Source organism: Streptopelia decaocto, assembly GCF_964273445.1.
Source record: "Streptopelia decaocto genome assembly, chromosome: 3".
Lineage (NCBI taxonomy): Eukaryota > Metazoa > Chordata > Aves > Columbiformes > Columbidae > Streptopelia > Streptopelia decaocto.
In genome coordinates, this window is record NC_138656.1 from 84,750,112 (window position 1) to 84,768,329 (window position 18,218).

Here is an 18,218-nt window from a genome sequence, read left to right on the forward strand (position 1 = left end):
CTTCAAAAAATGAATGTGGGAGAGACTGAAGCTAGGAGCATTCCATGCAATTTCATACCCACCTGCATGTTAGACACACAAGAGGAAGAGACATGATCATTTCCTGGGAATGTACATCGTTTATCATTTTTCCTTCTGTTTTCCCAGCTGTATATAACAGTTGAGAGTTAACTTACTGGTATCATTAAAGACAAAATCTTGTCAGTGGGGGATATGCACATTAAAAATTGTGGACTGTAAATTAAAATCAAGTTCATGTTTTAGAAGAAAAAATATTCGCAAGCTCTTGAACCTGAGGCATCTCAGAATTATAGGCAATTCCTTGAATTCTGCTGTATATTTTGTGAACAGGTGTTAAAATGGGCCTTATATATTGTAACGCGAGAGTAAATTAAAAAGTTTATCCTCTGAAAGAGCAATACTCCCATGCATGTGAGCAGTACTGCTAGGTAAAGGTAGGTCTGAGCCACATGGCTGACTGCATTTCGAGTTGGATAAGTAACATTTGACAATGTGGAGAAAGGAATGAAGGGTAAAACTTACCAATGCCTTAAGATAAGTTTTGAGTCAAAGTGCAAGAGATTTAGACAATTAAAACTTAAGGTATCAGAGAGAGATGGTTGGAGTGACGCTTTATGACGAGCTGTACTTCTAGTATTGATGTGGGGGTTTTGTGTCCGTAGGGAACTCCATAATTTTATTTAGTGTCTTAGTGGCCAGGTGTCATGGCACACAACCTATCTTCTACTGCCCTGCTTATCAGATGGGCTTTGTAAACTAAATTGAGAAGTCAACTATTCAACATGAACTAAATAGTCCTGTGAGGATGTGACACTGACGCCTGTCCTCATATCTTTTCTGCAGAAGATGTTCATTCCAGAGAGTTACAGAAAGATGATAGGTGATTAAGGTGTGGGATGTCTTTTTTTGTTTGTTGACTTGGTTAAGTTTTTTTTTAGTGAGTACTGCTTAGAGGAAGTTTGCTCTGAAGAATAAAAAGCATTATTTGGGTACGAGTGCATGCATGTGAGGAAGGGAAGTACTAAAGGACGATTAGGTTGCTATCATATTAGTAAGGCTTACCATTTTCTTGAATTCCATTTCTCATACTAGTGAATTTCTAGCAACTGCGGGAAGTAGTGCCAGATGGCACTAAGTGCAATTCCCAAGTCCCTGTGAGGAGAAAAGGAATGTAAATCTGGGATGCTCTGATGGTTTGGGACAAGCCATTGCGGTTGGCACATTAAGAGCTCTGACCGTTTTGGACTTAAGAACCTTGTCATCCTGAAGTCATATTGTTGTGGTGGCTTCATCTTCCTCAGCTAATCATGTTGTGTTAAATAAATTAGAATTAGATACAGCAAGTGAGGAAAACATATTAGTGGAGAAGTGGGGATGAGCAGCTTGATTTTGCTGCAGTGAGAAGGGCCATTGTGGGTGAATGAAATATATGGACTATGTTAAGGATATATGAGCTGTGTAGATTCAACTAGGAAGGCAATCCTAGTGCACAGCATAGAAGTTTCATTATCAGAATTGTTCTGAAAGGTATGTCAAGGCTTCATTGATGGCTTAATTGTGCGGGGCAAGTAAAAGACAGTGTCCAGCCTCAAATGGGGGCAACTCTGATGGTATCGACAGGGAGAAGCTTTTGCAGAAGGGAAATATATTGACTTTCAAATGTTAAAACACGATAGATGAGGGAAAAAAGGTAGATCTGGACTCAGCTCCTTTTATAAAGGATCTTGCTCAGAAACAGACCATCAAACTTTGATTTAGGGAAGTGAATTGGAAACCAGGGAGGTTGTTGCATCTGCAGCTGGTCGTAACAAGTTCCTGTTTCTGCAAATGATCAAAATGGCTGGGATTTTCTTTTACTTATTTTGCTGAGTGAATTGCTTTGCAGCAGGAGGAAGTTCTGGAGTGTGTATTCTAAAAAGACCACATGGTGCCTCCTTACTTCTTCAAAATAATTCTCATAAGGCCCTTCCGAAGGCCTGAGCAAGAGCTGGGAATTTTTAATGAAATGTGGAAACAAAGCAGATGAAGATCAGGACTGGATTTTCTGTGGCTGTGGAGATGATCTGTGTATCTGTAGTAACATCTTTCAATCCCAAATCTAATTTTGCATATTTGTATGTGGCTGGTGAACAAAGACCGTAAAAGGAATTTGTAGTTTAATTTGTGCTGGTAACTGAACTGCAGTGCTGGTGTCAGTATTTTCCTTACACAGACACTTTTGCTCTGGCAGTGTTTTGCCTTTCTCCTGCAAACTGTGGGGATGACCTAACAAATCTGAATCACTGTGGTCTCTAGTGTTGAAACAGAAGTGGCTGTTGACCAAAAGCAATGAGTTAAACGCTTTTCCTAGGTTCAGTAAAGATAAAGTTGCTAGATCCCACAGGTTAGTCTTAGAAACCTATATCTTGCTCCTGAAGAATATGTCTGTCTCTGCTTTTTGGTGAGAGGTGAGGGTCAGTGGAGCTATCTTGAGTCACCAGACTTCGGTGACTGTTAAGGTTAACTTGGATGCATATTTCAGAAGCTGTCTGCTGTTGAAGTGATTTGGGGAGTGTTCCAAGTCTGTTGGCACTCGGGGCCCTTTCCTAGCGGGAGTAGCGCAGACGTACGAGTGCTGCATTGCTCTGCAGTCCAGGTGACACTTTGTCTTTATGGCCGTGGAAATACCTTCAAGAAAACCACCAAGAACAGAGTCCTGGTACAACTGGGCTTAATCATTCACACTTTTCTAATTAAACTACTTTTGTATGTTTCTTTGTATCTTGTATTGCAGTAATTTGTCACTTTTTCCATGTCCGAGAGAACTGACTTTGTTTAAAAGTTAGCATCAAAGATCAGCTGTAATACAGTGTCTTGGCTCTTGTTGTCACAGCTGGAGTGCATTCTAAACTGAGAACTCCCCCTTGTCACCCCAGTGAATCTTGTGTGTGTACAGACTTGCCATCAGTCTCTATGTTGAATAGCTCTCTGTTTCTGTGGGCTTCTCTCATGTTCTTTCTCAAAGCAGTATTGAAGACTTGCTTTGCTTGGAGGTGTGTTGCTGTCTGAATAGGAGTGGAAATGTCTGTTGTGGGTGAGGGGAGCTAATAAGAAGGCTTTTTAGATTAGTTGATCTTGAGCATTTCCATGGCATTAAAACTTTGAGTTCTACCTTGGGTCACATACTGTTTTTGAGGCACGTGTAATACCAAAAGAAGACTGCCCTTGTAATTAAGCTGAGACGTAGCTAACTAATAATTTTTCAAAATATATTTGAAGCTGGGTAGAAGTTTGTATTCATGTTAAGATCCAAAAGTTGAAACATGGGCAGGATCACTTGATCTTGTGTATCTGAACTGTTCTGGGTTTAAGTCTTATTATGGTACAATGCCGGAGGAAAGGGAAGATGAGGGAACAGAAGAGTAGGTAGACAGTGTAATGTTAAACTTTCTTTCATCAGAACAGTGTAACTTGATAAAGCTAGACTGACTAGTCCTACCCTCCCTCCTTTTGGCTTCTCCTCAGCTGAAGGCATGTATTCTTTGTCTGTTTTCAGTACTTATCAAGATCTTTCTGTTAAACATGCTTTGTCAAGGTCATGGATGACAAATTCTGGGACAAGTCAGGTCTTTCTGCTGTACTGACTTGTGTTAGTAGACCTTGATAATGGGGTAGCCATGTCTTTCCTTGAGGCCTCTTATTCACAAGATGGTCAGTAGGACAGTAACTAGTCCATAATTTTAATCACTTCTATTTAGCAGTTGAATATATTTCATAATAGTCTCATAGTGTTACTCCCTTGGATTCTAGGTGTCAGCAATTGAATGTCTATTAAACAAACAAACAAATCTGCAGTTTGATTTGATCTGTGCCTCTGATTTCCCAGCAGGGCTCTTAAACCCTCCATCTTCTGTGTGTGCCTTACCTAGGCCTATGCTACTAGTGAGGAATTCTGTGAAATCTAGAAGAAAATGCTCTGTTGGTGTTGTCAATCCATGGTCCTGTGCCTCTGTACTGAGAAGGATCCTCTGAAACGCTTAAAAGTAGATGGCAGTCAGGATAACCCTGAAGGACATACAGCACTTTGGATGCTATCTGTCTTCCCTGCTTCTTGCTGAATGCAGAAATTGGTAGCCAAAGAGGAGAATTTGCTGCCCTCTTAGTCCTCACTTCTGAAGAAATAGTAGTATAGCAGAGGCACACCTGCCTCTAGTATTTTTCTGCTTATATTCAAGATATTCAAGACTATTTTGCTCTTCCTACCCAACTTACCTTCCCCCCCAGTGCTAGGTGTCCATGGCAAGGTGTTGGCTGCAGGAGTGGTCTTTGTGAGAAGAGACAAGGGCTTGCTCCATCCCAGACATGGCCAGCTTCACAATGGACCCACCAGAGGACACAGCCATCCTCCAGCCTTGTAGCACCTCCAGGAAAATGTATTTAGGAAAGGGCTGAAAACACTGGACAGGCAGAGGAGGAGGAGGGAAAAAGTGAGAAATGGCCACAGGAACACCAAAGTCAGAGGTGGAGCAGGAGGTACTCCATAGTGCTGGAGCAGATATTCCCTGCAGCCTCTGAAAGAGACCCTGATTCTGAGAGGTTACAGCTGCAGCATCGCACCCTGCTACCGAAACCGTGCCACATGCACCCAATATGTCTACTGAGAACTTCCTCAGTCAACTGTGGACACATGTTATTGTTGAAGGAGCTGGGTCCAATGTTTCTGGGGATGGGGAAAAATTGGGGTGGGGGGAATGACATTATATCTCTTTCCTTTGTCTTACTATAGTCCAAAGATGAGTCAGTGGTACCAAACAGTATCATTAAATTAACATGCTCTGTTCCTTTTTGAAGCTTTTCAAGGCACAGATCAGGATGTAGGTAAGGGTGGAAAAGCACAAGTTTTCATGTGTGCATAGGGCTCACCAATGAGTGTCTGATGAAACTTGAATCTCCAAACTTCAACATGTGGCATGCAGATTAAGAACAATATTCTGCCTAGCTTAGAGAGAGGAGTTTAAAATACCATGAAAACTAAAAAGCAAGGAATAAAGCAAGCCAGGAAATTGGGGTCTGAATCTCAGCGGAGGACATCTAGTGTGCTGAAAGAGTGGGTCATCTGAACCCTGAACTCAAGCTAAATGATATGGTAGAAGAAGCCTTCCTAGCAGCATTGCAGACAGTGATCTGTAGCACAGGGTTTGCAGCAGTACTTTTGTTCCCCTGAGTCAGCAGGACCATCAAGCTTGCAGTGTGGAGCTTCACTGGTAAGCTGATATTAGAGTATCCCGCTCCATCAGACTCAGCATGGTTACTTGATTTTCCTGCTGGCTAAAATTTTGCTTGGCTGAGAGCTTAGTAGCTTAAATAAAACCTGAATAAACCAGATGTTGGCAATTGCTAGAAGGCAATCTGAATACTTGGCAGAGGCTAGCTTGTCACTTTGCAGGGTATGGTTAAGTCTGCTTTTTCTGGAGTCTTGCAAACCACATGCTAGACCCTGAAAACTGTTTTAGTACTTTTGATCATGTTTACTTCTGCAGAGCTGCTTGAAAACACTGAAAACCAGTATAAAACAAATTTTATAAGGGTGGACTTCGAGTCATAGCTGGTAGCCATTAAGCTGCTTGTGCTCAAAAAAATGTTCTCTTTAGGCTCTGAAACACATCTGCTGAAGCAGTTGAGGGATGCATTCCACTAGGAGAGGGAATACACGAGCAATCTAGACTAGTGCCACAAATGGTATTGGACATCAGACTTGAAATGTCACTGTGCATGTAGGTGGAATATTAGAACAGTGTTTTCTAGGCTGCTGGCAAATGGTGCATCCACTGTGCATCTGAGGCTTTTGGCAGCTTAGCTGTAGGTACAATACAGGAAATACCAGTGTGCTGCATTACCACCCATTTCCAGATGAACCAAGTCTAAATACCTTTCTGTTCCTCCTCCCTGCCTAGGATAATGCAATCTCATGCTTTATTTTAGATTATATCTGTATCTTAACTTAGTTTAATGAAAGGGATTGGATGCTTAAAAGTCCTGGTGTCATGCTAATGTTGTGCATTTATGTAATCTGTACTCTGGCCATTAGAGCTGAGGCAGCATGTCAGTCAGTCCCGGAGTCTGTTTTTTCTAGCTATGGACAACACTCAAATGTGTTACAATATTTCTTATAGAGATTTTGCAAGTACATAGGCATGATCATGCTTGAAGGCCACCAAGAAAGCACTTGCTGCCTCTCGTATGTACTGAGAACTGTAAGTTGCTGACAGGATGTGTCTGGAGCTCGTGTCTGATTCATGGCAGTCAAGTCTCCTTGGTTGTAGGCCAATATGTGAAATTAGCACAGGTAGAAAGCAAGTTGGCAGGAACTCCTGTGTTGTAGATGGGCCACAGAGCTCTAACAAAACAGTTGAGCCATGTGCTTTTAGAGGTGGCTTTATTTTCTCAAAGAAGGAAAGAAGATGAAAGCGATGTTCTTTGCTGTTGTTTCTAGGTCGTTAAGAGACTGGGTTATGGCTACCCAGTGAAGGTAGATTGGAGAGTTCAGTGTTCACTTGAGCTAAGATTGTTCTGCCATATATTTAAAGGACCAAAGTTCATATATATTTTCAAGAAAGTGTCATAAACATGCTGTTCTAAAGAGGTGGGACAAGACTGTGGCTTGACTACTGACACTATAGTCACTCTCTTCAAACTGACTCTTGGCTTGGCACAAGTGTGGATGACACAATGGCAGTGGCTGCTTCCACAGCAGATGGTAAATGGTTACCCTGCAGATCCTGGCAGGCTCCTAGTGCCTCTGGCATAGTGTTGTTATATCTCTTAAGTCAGATAGTTTACAGAATGTTCTAAAATGGTCCTCTGTAGAAGTGAGAGGAAGACATGGCTGCTCAAAGCATGAATAAAACATGCTTGTCACCCACCTTCTTAAAAAGTGTGAAAGTTTAGGAGGTCCTCAAACTAAGGCAGTGATCAGTTATCTTGCCCCAGTGCAGAGCTGCAGGAGTTACATCTTTACACATAATTGAAGATTCCACATAGATGCACTTAAGTAGGAGTTCAAAAGGACTTCTTTTCCTTTCACTTCTCGTTTCAGAGAGTGTAGGACTTACATGAAAGGGGGAAGCCAGCTGGCCTGTTTCCTGGCTCTGAAGGCTGCTGTTTCTCATTACATAGAGGTTGAATATAGATGCAAGCTTTAACACATCATTGCATTGGTTCTTTAGCAACCCTGGAGTTTTAAAACCTAACCTTTTCAAAAGGAGACTTGGGTCTGGATCTTGCTGCATGATTCTGGAATCTGAAGTACAGTTATTGTGCTTGTAGCTCTTATAGCTTCATCTAAACCTATTTATAGGAGAATGTACATCCTGCTAAGGGGCAACAAGCCAGAGGAAGTCAGCATATCTAATGTGCAGCATTTTGAAAACATGTAAATTTTATCATGACTGATGTTTCATAAGTAGCATCTGAAACAGAATGCTATTTTCATATGCGAGCCTTGCCTGTGACTTTCAGATCTGATCCTTCATTCTGTGTCATTTAAGAGCCATTCTAGTTTTGCTAAGCTTGATTTTAAACTTCAAATTGCCCTGTTATTTGTGATTGACAAGAGTATTAACAGGCAAAGTTTGCTATGTATGGAATAGATGAGTTTAAAGAACTACCTTTTGTTTATTGGGAAACTAGAATTGCTTAGGCAGTATTATCAGAAGCTACATTTCAAAACTTACCTCCATAGTGTACGCAGGAGTTTAATTGACACTTCTGGGTGTTCCAGTCTAGAGATCTGACTCTGCACAAAACTGATGGATACCAACTTCCCCACTCATCAGCAGCTAGATAGGAGATTTCCTTTGCCAGTGGCAAACACATCTTCCAGAGGCACTGGTGACTTTGAACTGTTAGATAGCAACTTACTACTGTCAGTTGTTTGTTTTGTTTTTTTTTTTTAAAGGTTAGCAGTCCTAACTGCATCTTCCATCTCTCTGGAGGATGTTACACAGGGTTTAACAGACTTTTTTTTTTTTTTTTTCTTTTCCCAGCATTAAGAAATCTGCAGTATATGAAAGCCTGCAGGTTCATGTTGAAGAGTAAAGTCTATTGGTAATTGATGTTAGTTTTTTCAGGATTTCTGAGACTTAAACTCGCCTGTCTATGTGGCAGAAGCAAAGGGATTCTTGTTTAACTGGTGTAGTACAGGGAATGAATATAAAGGAAATGCATGTTTGGTTTTTGTTTTTTAGCAAGAAGAGAGCGAAGTTCCATCTAATCATGAAGGATATCAGTTAGTTTGTAAAATAACTGTTTTAAGGCACAGTATTCACATAAAAGGCTACCATCTGGTTTTAGGAACTCTTACGGTCTTTCTGTTGCACTATAGATACATAGATACAAGATAAAATTGATAGAAATTTTTGTACTCATGTTATAAAGAATTTCCTGTTTAGTTGCAGCTGCTTCAGGATGCCTCTAGGAGGTCATAATGTTGCACTGACTACAGACAGGTTTGATTACACTAGTTTTCTTTTTCCATGTTCATGTTTTCAATAGGACTATCTGCATAGTTGTGGGCATTCCATTCCCAGTTAAGGATTTCAACCCATGCTAAGCTTCTGGTGGCTTGTCAGCTCGACAGAGTGCCTAGACTCTGGCCTCGTTTGGTTATTTTTCAGGCTGACCTTACTGAAGGTCACACCATTCCATGACAAAATAGCTGAACTTCTAGAAGAATCTGGCTGAGACAGTAGGAAAAACATAGACCGTGGTCTGGATATTGAAAGTTAGATGTGTCAGCTGCTGAACCTGCCTACTCAGCTGACCTGTTTCTAGCATACATGCTGTAGGTAATTAACATGTCACTCAAGTTGCTCGCACGTTGTCTCATCCTCAACCCTATTTTTTTAAGTATTCCCAATGTGTAACAGTGAAGCAGTGCAGCTGCAACACCAGGCTCCTTCCAATATATTTTCAGTCCCATTCAGTTTTGTAGTGGATTACAAATTGCTGTTCTGGGCAGAACTGATAGGCTAGTAACAGTTTCACTTCTACAAGTTTATTAAAAACAAATGCTTTTCTGAGGAACATAGATCATTTGGGAATGGACAGTGCTAACCAGGGCTCATTCTTCTCAGAATAAAAATGACAGCAGCATGGCAACTGAAATAGCTCATGTACCATGCCTCGGTTGATTACCACGTTCTGCCAGATGTGGTTGGAGTGTAAGATCAGTCCAACATGTAAAGGCTGATTAGAAAACACTCTAGTGCAGAGATTATGGTAAATGACTCCATGCTGCTGTGGAAAACATGAAATCCTTACTTTTCTAGTGTAGCTGTGCTGGATAAAAGCTGCAGTTGATGCTGTTGCTGATATTCTAGTAAACAACCAAGTGATGAGAGTTATGAAGTGATATAACCAACAGATAATGTTAGGGGTTGTTCACCCTCATGGAAAGATAATCAGAGGCCACAGCTGGAATCCTGGTATCCAGTTACCCAGCTACAGTAGTCAGTTAACTAGATCTTATTGGCTTTTATCCTCCTAAGCAATAATCTTGCAACAATATACCCCATTTAAAATTGTTCTGTTGTATGCAGCAAGATCTAGGATGCAATGGGACTGTGGCTTAAATGCTTGCATGGATGGAGAGAACAATTCTACCCCTTAGAGGAAATTGAATAAATGCTTTGAAGGCTTGGCAGGAGATTGGCTGGTGGCTGCAGTTTCCTATTTCTTCTCTAAATTAATGTATATTTTGATTAAGTCTCTCAGGTTTGAACTGTTGAATGAAATGGCTTTTAAAATGAGGCATGAGATTTGACGTGTCAGATGAAAGTTCTTTTTTGTGCAAGTTATTGGTCAAATGCTTAACACATATGCTACTGGTGATCACAGTATCACAGTATGTTTGGGATTGGAAGGGACCTCAAAAGATCATCTAGTCCAATCCCCCTGCTGGAGCAGGAACGCCTAGGTGAGGTCGCACAGGAACATGTCCAGGCGGGTTTTGAATGTCTCCAGAGAAGGAGACTCCACAACCCCCCTGGGCAGCCTGTTCCAGTGCTCTGGCACCCTCACTGAGAAGAAGTTTTTTCTCAAATTTAAGTGGAACCTCTTGTGTTCCAGCTTGATCCCATTACCCCTTGTCCTATCATGGTTTGCCACCGAGAAGAGCCTGGCTCCATCCTCATGGCACTCACCCTTTATACATTTATAAACATTAATAAGGTCACCAATGTTATTAGGGTTTTTTCCATGTCCCTGTCTCCCCTAGAGTTTGGCATCTAAGATGCCATATTACAATAGAATAGGGAATTGCATTTCTCCAAAACAATTGCTTCTGTATTTTAACTTTAGAACCATAGGCTGGTGTCCACCAAATGCAAATGGCATTTTGTATCTCTTAAACTATTGAGAGATGTGCAAAAAAGGTAGTACAATGGTGATTTGTGGCTCGACTGCTATTTGCAGTAAATCAATAAAATAGACAAGTGGCACATCTAGCTCCAGGATTAATTGATGTTTCCTATCAACATAAAAAGAACTGCTCAATTCTTGTCTTTGGGCAGAAAAATACATATGTCTGTTGTGCAGGATTTGGGTGGAATGAGATTCTAGAATGATGTCTCTGGGTGAGAGGAAAGGAACGTTAGAGCAGTGATTTCTCCTCTTTCTCCTGCTTTACTGAGCTTGAATTCTTGCCTGAGACAAATTCTTTGGTATTCAAAGTGAGTGAATTCTGTACAAACAAGGTTCCAGACTGAGCTTCTTGCTGCTTTGGACAGGGGAAAAATGTCATGCTTAACAACTAAGGCTTTTACTACAGTGAAGCTGCTGGAAAACACTGTGGAGGCCATGGTCAGGAAGAAACCAGGCAGAATTGTTTGGGAATGGGGCTTTTTCCCTGTTAGTGTTTTGGCTTCATGTATGTGAGGCTAAATAGCTGCTTTCTTTAGAATGTTTGTACTAGGGAGTTTGTGTAGCCCAGCTTCTGGATGACAACTCTGTTGTTCCAGATACTTAGTTCCTGAGTAAAATCAAAGATTTTATTATTCTGGATAGTTGGGTCATGGGTGTCAGTAAGGTCTTGGACTTTGTCCATAAAATATATTCATCACTAATTAATCACTAAAGACCACACTTAAAACCCCTATGATGGCTGCTTAAACTTGAGCTTCTGCAGGTGGCCTGGATGTCATCTTTCAGTCATATTACCCTCAAGGAGAAAGCTCAAATGTAGACACTAAAGCTAATATGCATAATTCTTCCTTAGAGTCACTGGAGCTATACATTTTTGGGAACTTTTGTTTTAAGTAAAAAGTATTCATAGTTCATGGAACTTGAAAGACTTGCTTATGACAAGGTTTTTTAACACATTATAATCACACTTTCCCCCCATTATTAGTACTTAGGGAAACAGCTGCCTTCATTTCACCCTTTCAGATGCAGTAGAAGACTACCTAACAGCTGGCATTTATTTTCCCTTTTCCAAGAGAGCTGCACCTTAGCCTCTTGGGAGGAAAAGTACGTATAAATCATTAAGGACCAAAAGGGTCACAAATCCAACATAACTAGTTTAATACTACTAATGAGCTAGGGTGGTTTTAGCAGATGACTTAAGCCCAAATATCTTGCCTTGATATGGTGGGGAAGGAAGGGCGCAGACTGTATGAAAGTGCATTGGAATAAAATCCAGCAATGTTTATGGGCAGTAGATTTTTCAGCTTTGTTTTCAAAACAGGTATTTGGGGAAGTGGTGCACTGTTGTATTTAAAAAAGAGTAGTGTGATGAGGTGACTCTAAGAGGATTAGTTATGTTTATACTGTCCTAAAATTACATTTGGCCCTTTGAAGGCAACTGTGAGGCTGATGTGGCCCTCGGTGAAAATGAGTTTGACACCCCTTCTCTAAGGCTAATTAAACTCTCAGTTTGAGAAACTGGAAGAAGCTTCAAGATAAATTTGCTGGTACTCAATATCATCTGCCCTGTCTCTCTGCAAACTCTTCATGTGATCGACGGGGAAGAAGAAACTCTTTTTCTCTTCTGCAAAGCACTTAATAGTATAAGAAGTACGAGTATGCCCATGAGTAGGCAGAGAGGAAGAAATTGTATATAAAAGGTTGTTTTGGTGTGGGATGCAGTCATGCGGTTCAAAGACTGATGGCCATGACCTCCCAAACTTCAGGACCTGCAGCAAATATTTGTCCTCACAAGACTGAGAAATGCTTGGGAAGAAGGAGGTCTGTGAAGTAAGGCTGGACAGAGGATGTAGCAGTCTCCATAGCTATTTATAGTTAACAAGGATTATAGTTACATTACTGGGAAAGTCTTCATAGTACCTGGAGCGCACACACTCTGTGGAAGATCGTGTTTAGGTTTGTTGAGTTGATATACGCATGAAAGTGCATAGGAAATATCTGGAACATACTGGACTTTAATAAAGGGTAGGCTTGTTGGGGTCAAGGTAAGGTGTAGTAACTCTTGAGGAAGCCTTTTGAGGAGGAAGGAGGAGACAGCATGAATTGCTGTTCTGCTTGGAACATTATTACAAGCCAGATTATGATGCATGTTTGTGGGGATGGGGCGAGGTGAGGGTGAAAAGAGTAAATGGTATACTTTAACCTCACTGATAAATTCCCTGCTCTTGTTTTTGGAATTGCTTGATAGTCAAAGCCAACAACATTAAAATCACCTAAGGTTCTCCTAAGTATTTACCATAAAAGCAGAAACGGAGAACTTTGTTCTGCTTCCAGTACTGGTTTGTGGTCTGTCTTACGCAGACCTGGAAGTTCAGCACTTGTGTTGGTTAGCACAAGAGTGTAGTAGCTTCCTGATACAGTTGTCTTGCAAGGGAGAACTTCTACTGTTACTTGCCTATTTAACTTCTTTAGTTGAGGCTTGTAAATTCTTAATTTAAGACACTTCTTCCTGTTCTTGACTAGCCTGGATTTGGAACAACCCTGCATTTCCTTTTCTGCAGGTTCAAGGCTTTATTTAAATACTTCTAAGCCAGAAAAATAACTTGTGAAGACTGTTGTAGCATTCAGTGTAATAGTAAGGAAGGTCTGTAAGGGGGTTACTCTCAGAGATTTGGCAAAGTTTAGGAACTGAATGTATGACACAGCTCAGATGCTGAGGCAGCTCGCCTGTTAATTCAACCTGGAATGACAGCTGCTCTTAAGTTGGCACCAATATCCCTCTGAACAGAGAGGTCTTGTGCTCTGCTGCTGTTTCTCTGCATACTGAAACGTAAATTGTGAATAATTAACTTAGAACTGGGGAATCCCAGGTCTGTCTACTAAGCAATTGTGTAAAAAAAAAAAAAAAAAAAAAAAGAAACAAAAACAAAACCACAAACTCCCCCCGCAAACAAAACCACCCCTAGCAAAACCGAATTAGAAAAATCCCTGCCCTAATGCAGAGTACAATCTGAAAAAGTAAAGGAATAAGGTAGATTCTTTTAAGTGTTGTAGAATTTCTGTCATAAAAAACAAATGCCCCCCATGCAAAACCAAACCAAAACAAACAAACAAAACCACACACACAAAAAAATCTCAACATAAGGAAGTGGTTTTTAATGAGCCTGAGCAAGCCTGAAATTCTGAAGACAGTGAGACTTTCTCACTGTTCACTTTTTTTTACTTCATGAGCTTAACAATCACCAGAATCAGTTATTTCTTTTAATGATCTATTTAAAAGGTCACAAAGTGCTCAGGTGTCCTAACTTACTTTAGTTTAGTCTTCCTCATTGAACTCTGTACCATTCTTCCTCGGTTTTGCAGATTAGTCTTTTTATTAATGAAGGTCTTAACCATACTCTAGCCTTGATTCTCTTCCCTGAATAGGTTGCAAATGTCTTAAGGCCAAGCCAAAAAAATGGCTAGTCAAAGAGTTTGAAGGCTGTTGTCTAGATTTAAGTTACAGTGTCAAAGAATTGACAAGCATTTATTCCATGTGTATAGCTTTTGCATCTGAAAACTTAACTAGAAAAAGTATATTAAAATCCAAATTAAATGTCTCTAGACTGAAGGAGAGACCAAAATAGCGGCTACCAATATGTGAAGAGAGGAAATAAGAGAAATCATGTACTGTGATTTGGAAATTATAATTTAGTCCTACAGTAAAGCAGATTCAAATGAAGGTTATAGGTCTTCATTCTCCATCTTTTCCACTTGTGTGAAAGTCGTGATGAAAGTCATGATGAAAGCATTGGCTGCTATTACTGTACCATTCCCAGTTTCTTACTCTGCTTGGAATTTGTATTTGAGCTTAGTTTTGGGGGTTAGAGATTAGCTGTCAATGTAGTAGACATGGATGCCTGCAATAGCAGAAACTTTATCGGGGAGGTACCTTTAAACCTTGTTTGTACTACTTTTTTGTACCCCAAACGGAATCACCTTTGTAAGATTGCTTCAAGTGGTTTCTGACGGGCTGTGTGTCAGCTGGTACTCTTTAGTATGATCTATTTTGTATTAACAAGTCTACCTGTGACTTGCTTGTTAGACTCTGAACTTCATTGCCCCTTTGGAAAACTAAGTTTCTGTCCCACCAGTCAATGTCTGAATCTTTGGAAAAATCTATTTTCTAGATTTTCTTTTTTCTTGTGTACATTTTCTTTTTCCTTATACCTCTTCTTCCCTACCATGCTGAAGGCAAATTAATTTAGCCAAGTCTTATTCTGAAATTCAGTTTAGCCACCAAACTCTGCTGCTCAGAGTTCGTTAAAGTTATCTATGCTTCTGAGTTGCACAAATGCTGACATTTGCAGGTTAAGTTGAAACTCTATGGTATTGGGAAAAGAAACTCAGGAAGCTTGAATTCCTTAACTTTGCGGTGTGACTTAATGGGAAAAAGCTCTACAAAAATTAACCCCCATCTTCTTTTTTTCCCACCCAGATGATGAGTAAAATCTTCATGCGTGGTTTAAATCTTTTCTGTGCACTGAAAGTAGAAGGCTTAAATTTAATCATACGTCTCTGCTCAGCACACTATAATTACTCGTGTCCTAAAACATCTAGAGCTGCAGACTGAGATGCTGTGCCCTCCAGAAGTTTGGAGAGGAGGCAGAAATGATGGAGTGACTTTGGAAGGAGTGCTGCAGTGGCGTATAGCAGTAGGCTCTGTTGCCAGCATTGCTGTGGGTGAAACTCCTCTCAGGTTTCATTATCTAACGTTGACCGACAGAATACACAATTCATAGCACCCTGCTTCCATAGTGAGCTACGTACTGAAACTTGGGAATGAAAGCTTGCAAATTTGATGCATATTTCCTTATATAAAGGACAAAAGCTGTCATCTTCACTAGAACTTCTGAACAGAATGGTGAGCAAGCCACTTGTGACTTGCTTCTGGGCTTTTACAAATCACTGTCTTCTATAATACATTAATCAACAGTACAGAATAAGAAATTATTGGCCTATTTGTACAACAAGATCAAGAATACTTGTTGGAGGTCTATGGTTTTGAGCTGCTGTCATGCAATAAAATGGCTTTACTACTGTGACACTTTGCTGGCAGAACTGCCTACTTCAAGGGTAGCATTACTGAGTTTGTAGAACATTTCTAGGCTGGGAAGGGGGAAAACAAACATGTGGAAAGTCATTAACAATGGTTACTGTCCTCTCAGGAAGAGTAAAATATGAGTATTTTCATTAGTAACACAGATAATGCTTAGTCTACTAGTTAAGCTTTTTAATTTTTAACTTTTTCTACTTAGGTCTTCAAACTTTAAGCCTCAGCCCTATAATTAGGTCTCTGTTCTATGTTCTTTGTGTTGCATGAAGTCTTTTCCTGAAGTCTTGCCAAGGCTGTGTCTGGCATCACACAGGTTTTTGTCATGCAGTTGCAGTATGCAGTTTCCAGCTGTGTCTAAAAAACTAGATAATAGCTTGTAGAAGGTCATGGCTGGCTGCCTAGCAAGAGTCTGTAGGTAATAGGTGATGTAGTAAATCAAAGATCTTATCAGTAGATGTGGAATAGAGATGCTAGTGGAAAGCTTGCTGCCCTACTCTTTATGATTTAAGTACTTATCTTAATTTCATGTACTCTCCTGTGCAAGTCTACACCTTTGCAAAGTACAGGATGCAGAGCTGTACTTTAGTCTTTTTCTCTAAGACAGACTAATGTCTTATTCTGTTTATGGTGCAGTTGCTTGCAGGAGACTATTATTCTTCAGGGTAAACTAATGTCTGTCCTTGTCTTCTTTCCTACTGTTGAAGAGGTCTTAATGCACACCTGAATGCACTCTTCTGCTCCCTAGGTCAGTAGAGACTCTAGGAGATGTGCTGTAGCATGCTGATGAAATTCTAACCTTCAAGATAACTGGAGTATCTGTTCTGGTGATACCTATTTTTGTTGATGTGACTGGGCTCAGTATACTTGATGTATTACCTGTAAATGGAGAGTTCAGTAATACTTATTCATCTAATCCAGACTGAAAACCTACAAGCAGCGAAGTGATGTTATGTACCCTGACTTCATCTGGGATAGAGATGGAGAAAGGTTGGGACATAGCTCAGGACAAAATTTTTGGAAAACTAGTACAGTTGGGTGAGAAGAGCCAGACCAATGTTGCTATCACCATGCATTAATATAATCACAAATGTGGGTGGGGTTTTTTTTGTTTGGTTGGTTGGGTTTTTGTTGTTGTTGTTGTTTTCATTTTTTAATGCACAACATTAGTACTGAACTTGCTTTTTTTCACAACCATGTCCTTCAGTCTGGTGGGCTGGGAGCTTGTCCATGCTACAAACTTTGTCTTATTTGTAGCACCTAACACCTTCCTTTTATCTCTCTTACAGACTTGATCCAAGCAACAAATGAAACAAACGTGAATATTCCTCAGATGGCTGATACACTTTTTGAGCGAGCAACAAATAGTAGCTGGGTGGTCGTATTCAAAGCCTTAGTTACCACACATCATCTAATGGTTCATGGCAATGAGGTAAGCGTAATCAACTTTCTCTCAAGACCACGTTGGCACTGAGCAGACTCCAAGTATAACATGTTAGTAGTGCAAAGGCATCTCTTCTGAACCAGTAAGGACCTGAACAAAGGGCAAGAATGATTTGTGATGAGGAGCAAACTTACCTTTAGCAACATAGTTGGAGCCATGCCGAATATCTATCTCTTCGCTTACAAAACTGTAGCTTAAGAGCAAGCAGCAGCCTGTTTCAGGATGTTGGGAATTTATGTGCTGTCTAAAAACAGAGCTATGCAGGATTAAAGACTACCTGGGACTTCTTGACCAGGGTTAAAGTTGATGTTCTGGAACGCGTGTACTGCCTTCCAAATAGCTGCCCTCTCTGCATGAGCGTTAGAAGCTTCCTAGAGCTGTAAATTCAACTTGATAGCCTCTTGGGTTGTGTTTTCCTTGCCCTTGCTTTTTATTGACCTGTAAAGACTGGTATGCCTGCATAAAATAAAAAGCGTACTTAACGAACTTCAACATGACTGTGAAACAATTCCTCCGTGGCTGTATACAAAGTGTTTTCTTGCAATGAAGTTCTCCCATGTCACCGTGTAAATGTTTACTCCTGTCCTATTTTTCTGTTCCGAACTTTGGCCAACATTCTGATTTGCTTTCTGTAACTGTTTCGGGCTGTTAGTCCCTGTACTTAATGTGGGGCCTGCTTGCTATTAAAACAGGCCCTTGGCTCGGCAGAAACTGAGGGCTGCTGGATTGAAAAGTCTGGGACTAGCCTGAATATTCTGTTTTGCAAGCAGATAAATCTTGTGCTTCCTCAAATCTCTTAAATAATTTACCATTTTTACTGTTCCTTCCACAGTCTCTTTTTATATTTTGCACAGAATCTATTTTTATGTATACAGTAGGATATTTAGTAGACATTCAGGCTAAATGTGAGTGGATGAAAAAAATTTTGAGGAAGGTATTGCAGGCTAAGACAAAAATCTGGGTTTTCATGTGTGCATGCTGGAGCTGGACTGGTAATCTTCCTGGCAGGAGGTACAAAGCCTTCAGATACAGCCTGTGATAAGAAAATAACTTTTGTGTTGCAGAGATTTATCCAGTACCTGGCATCTAGAAACACATTGTTCAATCTCAGCAATTTTCTGGATAAAAGCGGATCTCATGGTAAGCCTACTCATGTCTATAATCTTAACAAGATTCTAAATAAGATACTATTGGTACTTTTCTCCTACGTTTGTAAGATGCAAATAATGTAAAAATGTGCTGCTGAAGCCTTTTTGTAAG

General features: G+C 40.4%; 1 protein-coding gene across 1 annotated transcript in view; it reads left to right on the top strand.

Moving 5' to 3' along the window:
- Positions 1–18,218, top strand: part of SNAP91 (synaptosome associated protein 91) — a 67,057-nt gene that overhangs the window by 2,420 nt on the left and 46,419 nt on the right. The window contains exons 3-4 of the mRNA XM_082048434.1: positions 16,804–16,946; positions 18,023–18,098. Of these exons, the coding sequence (XP_081904560.1) occupies positions 16,804–16,946; positions 18,023–18,098 (219 nt within the window). The remainder of the gene's footprint in view (positions 1–16,803; positions 16,947–18,022; positions 18,099–18,218) is intronic.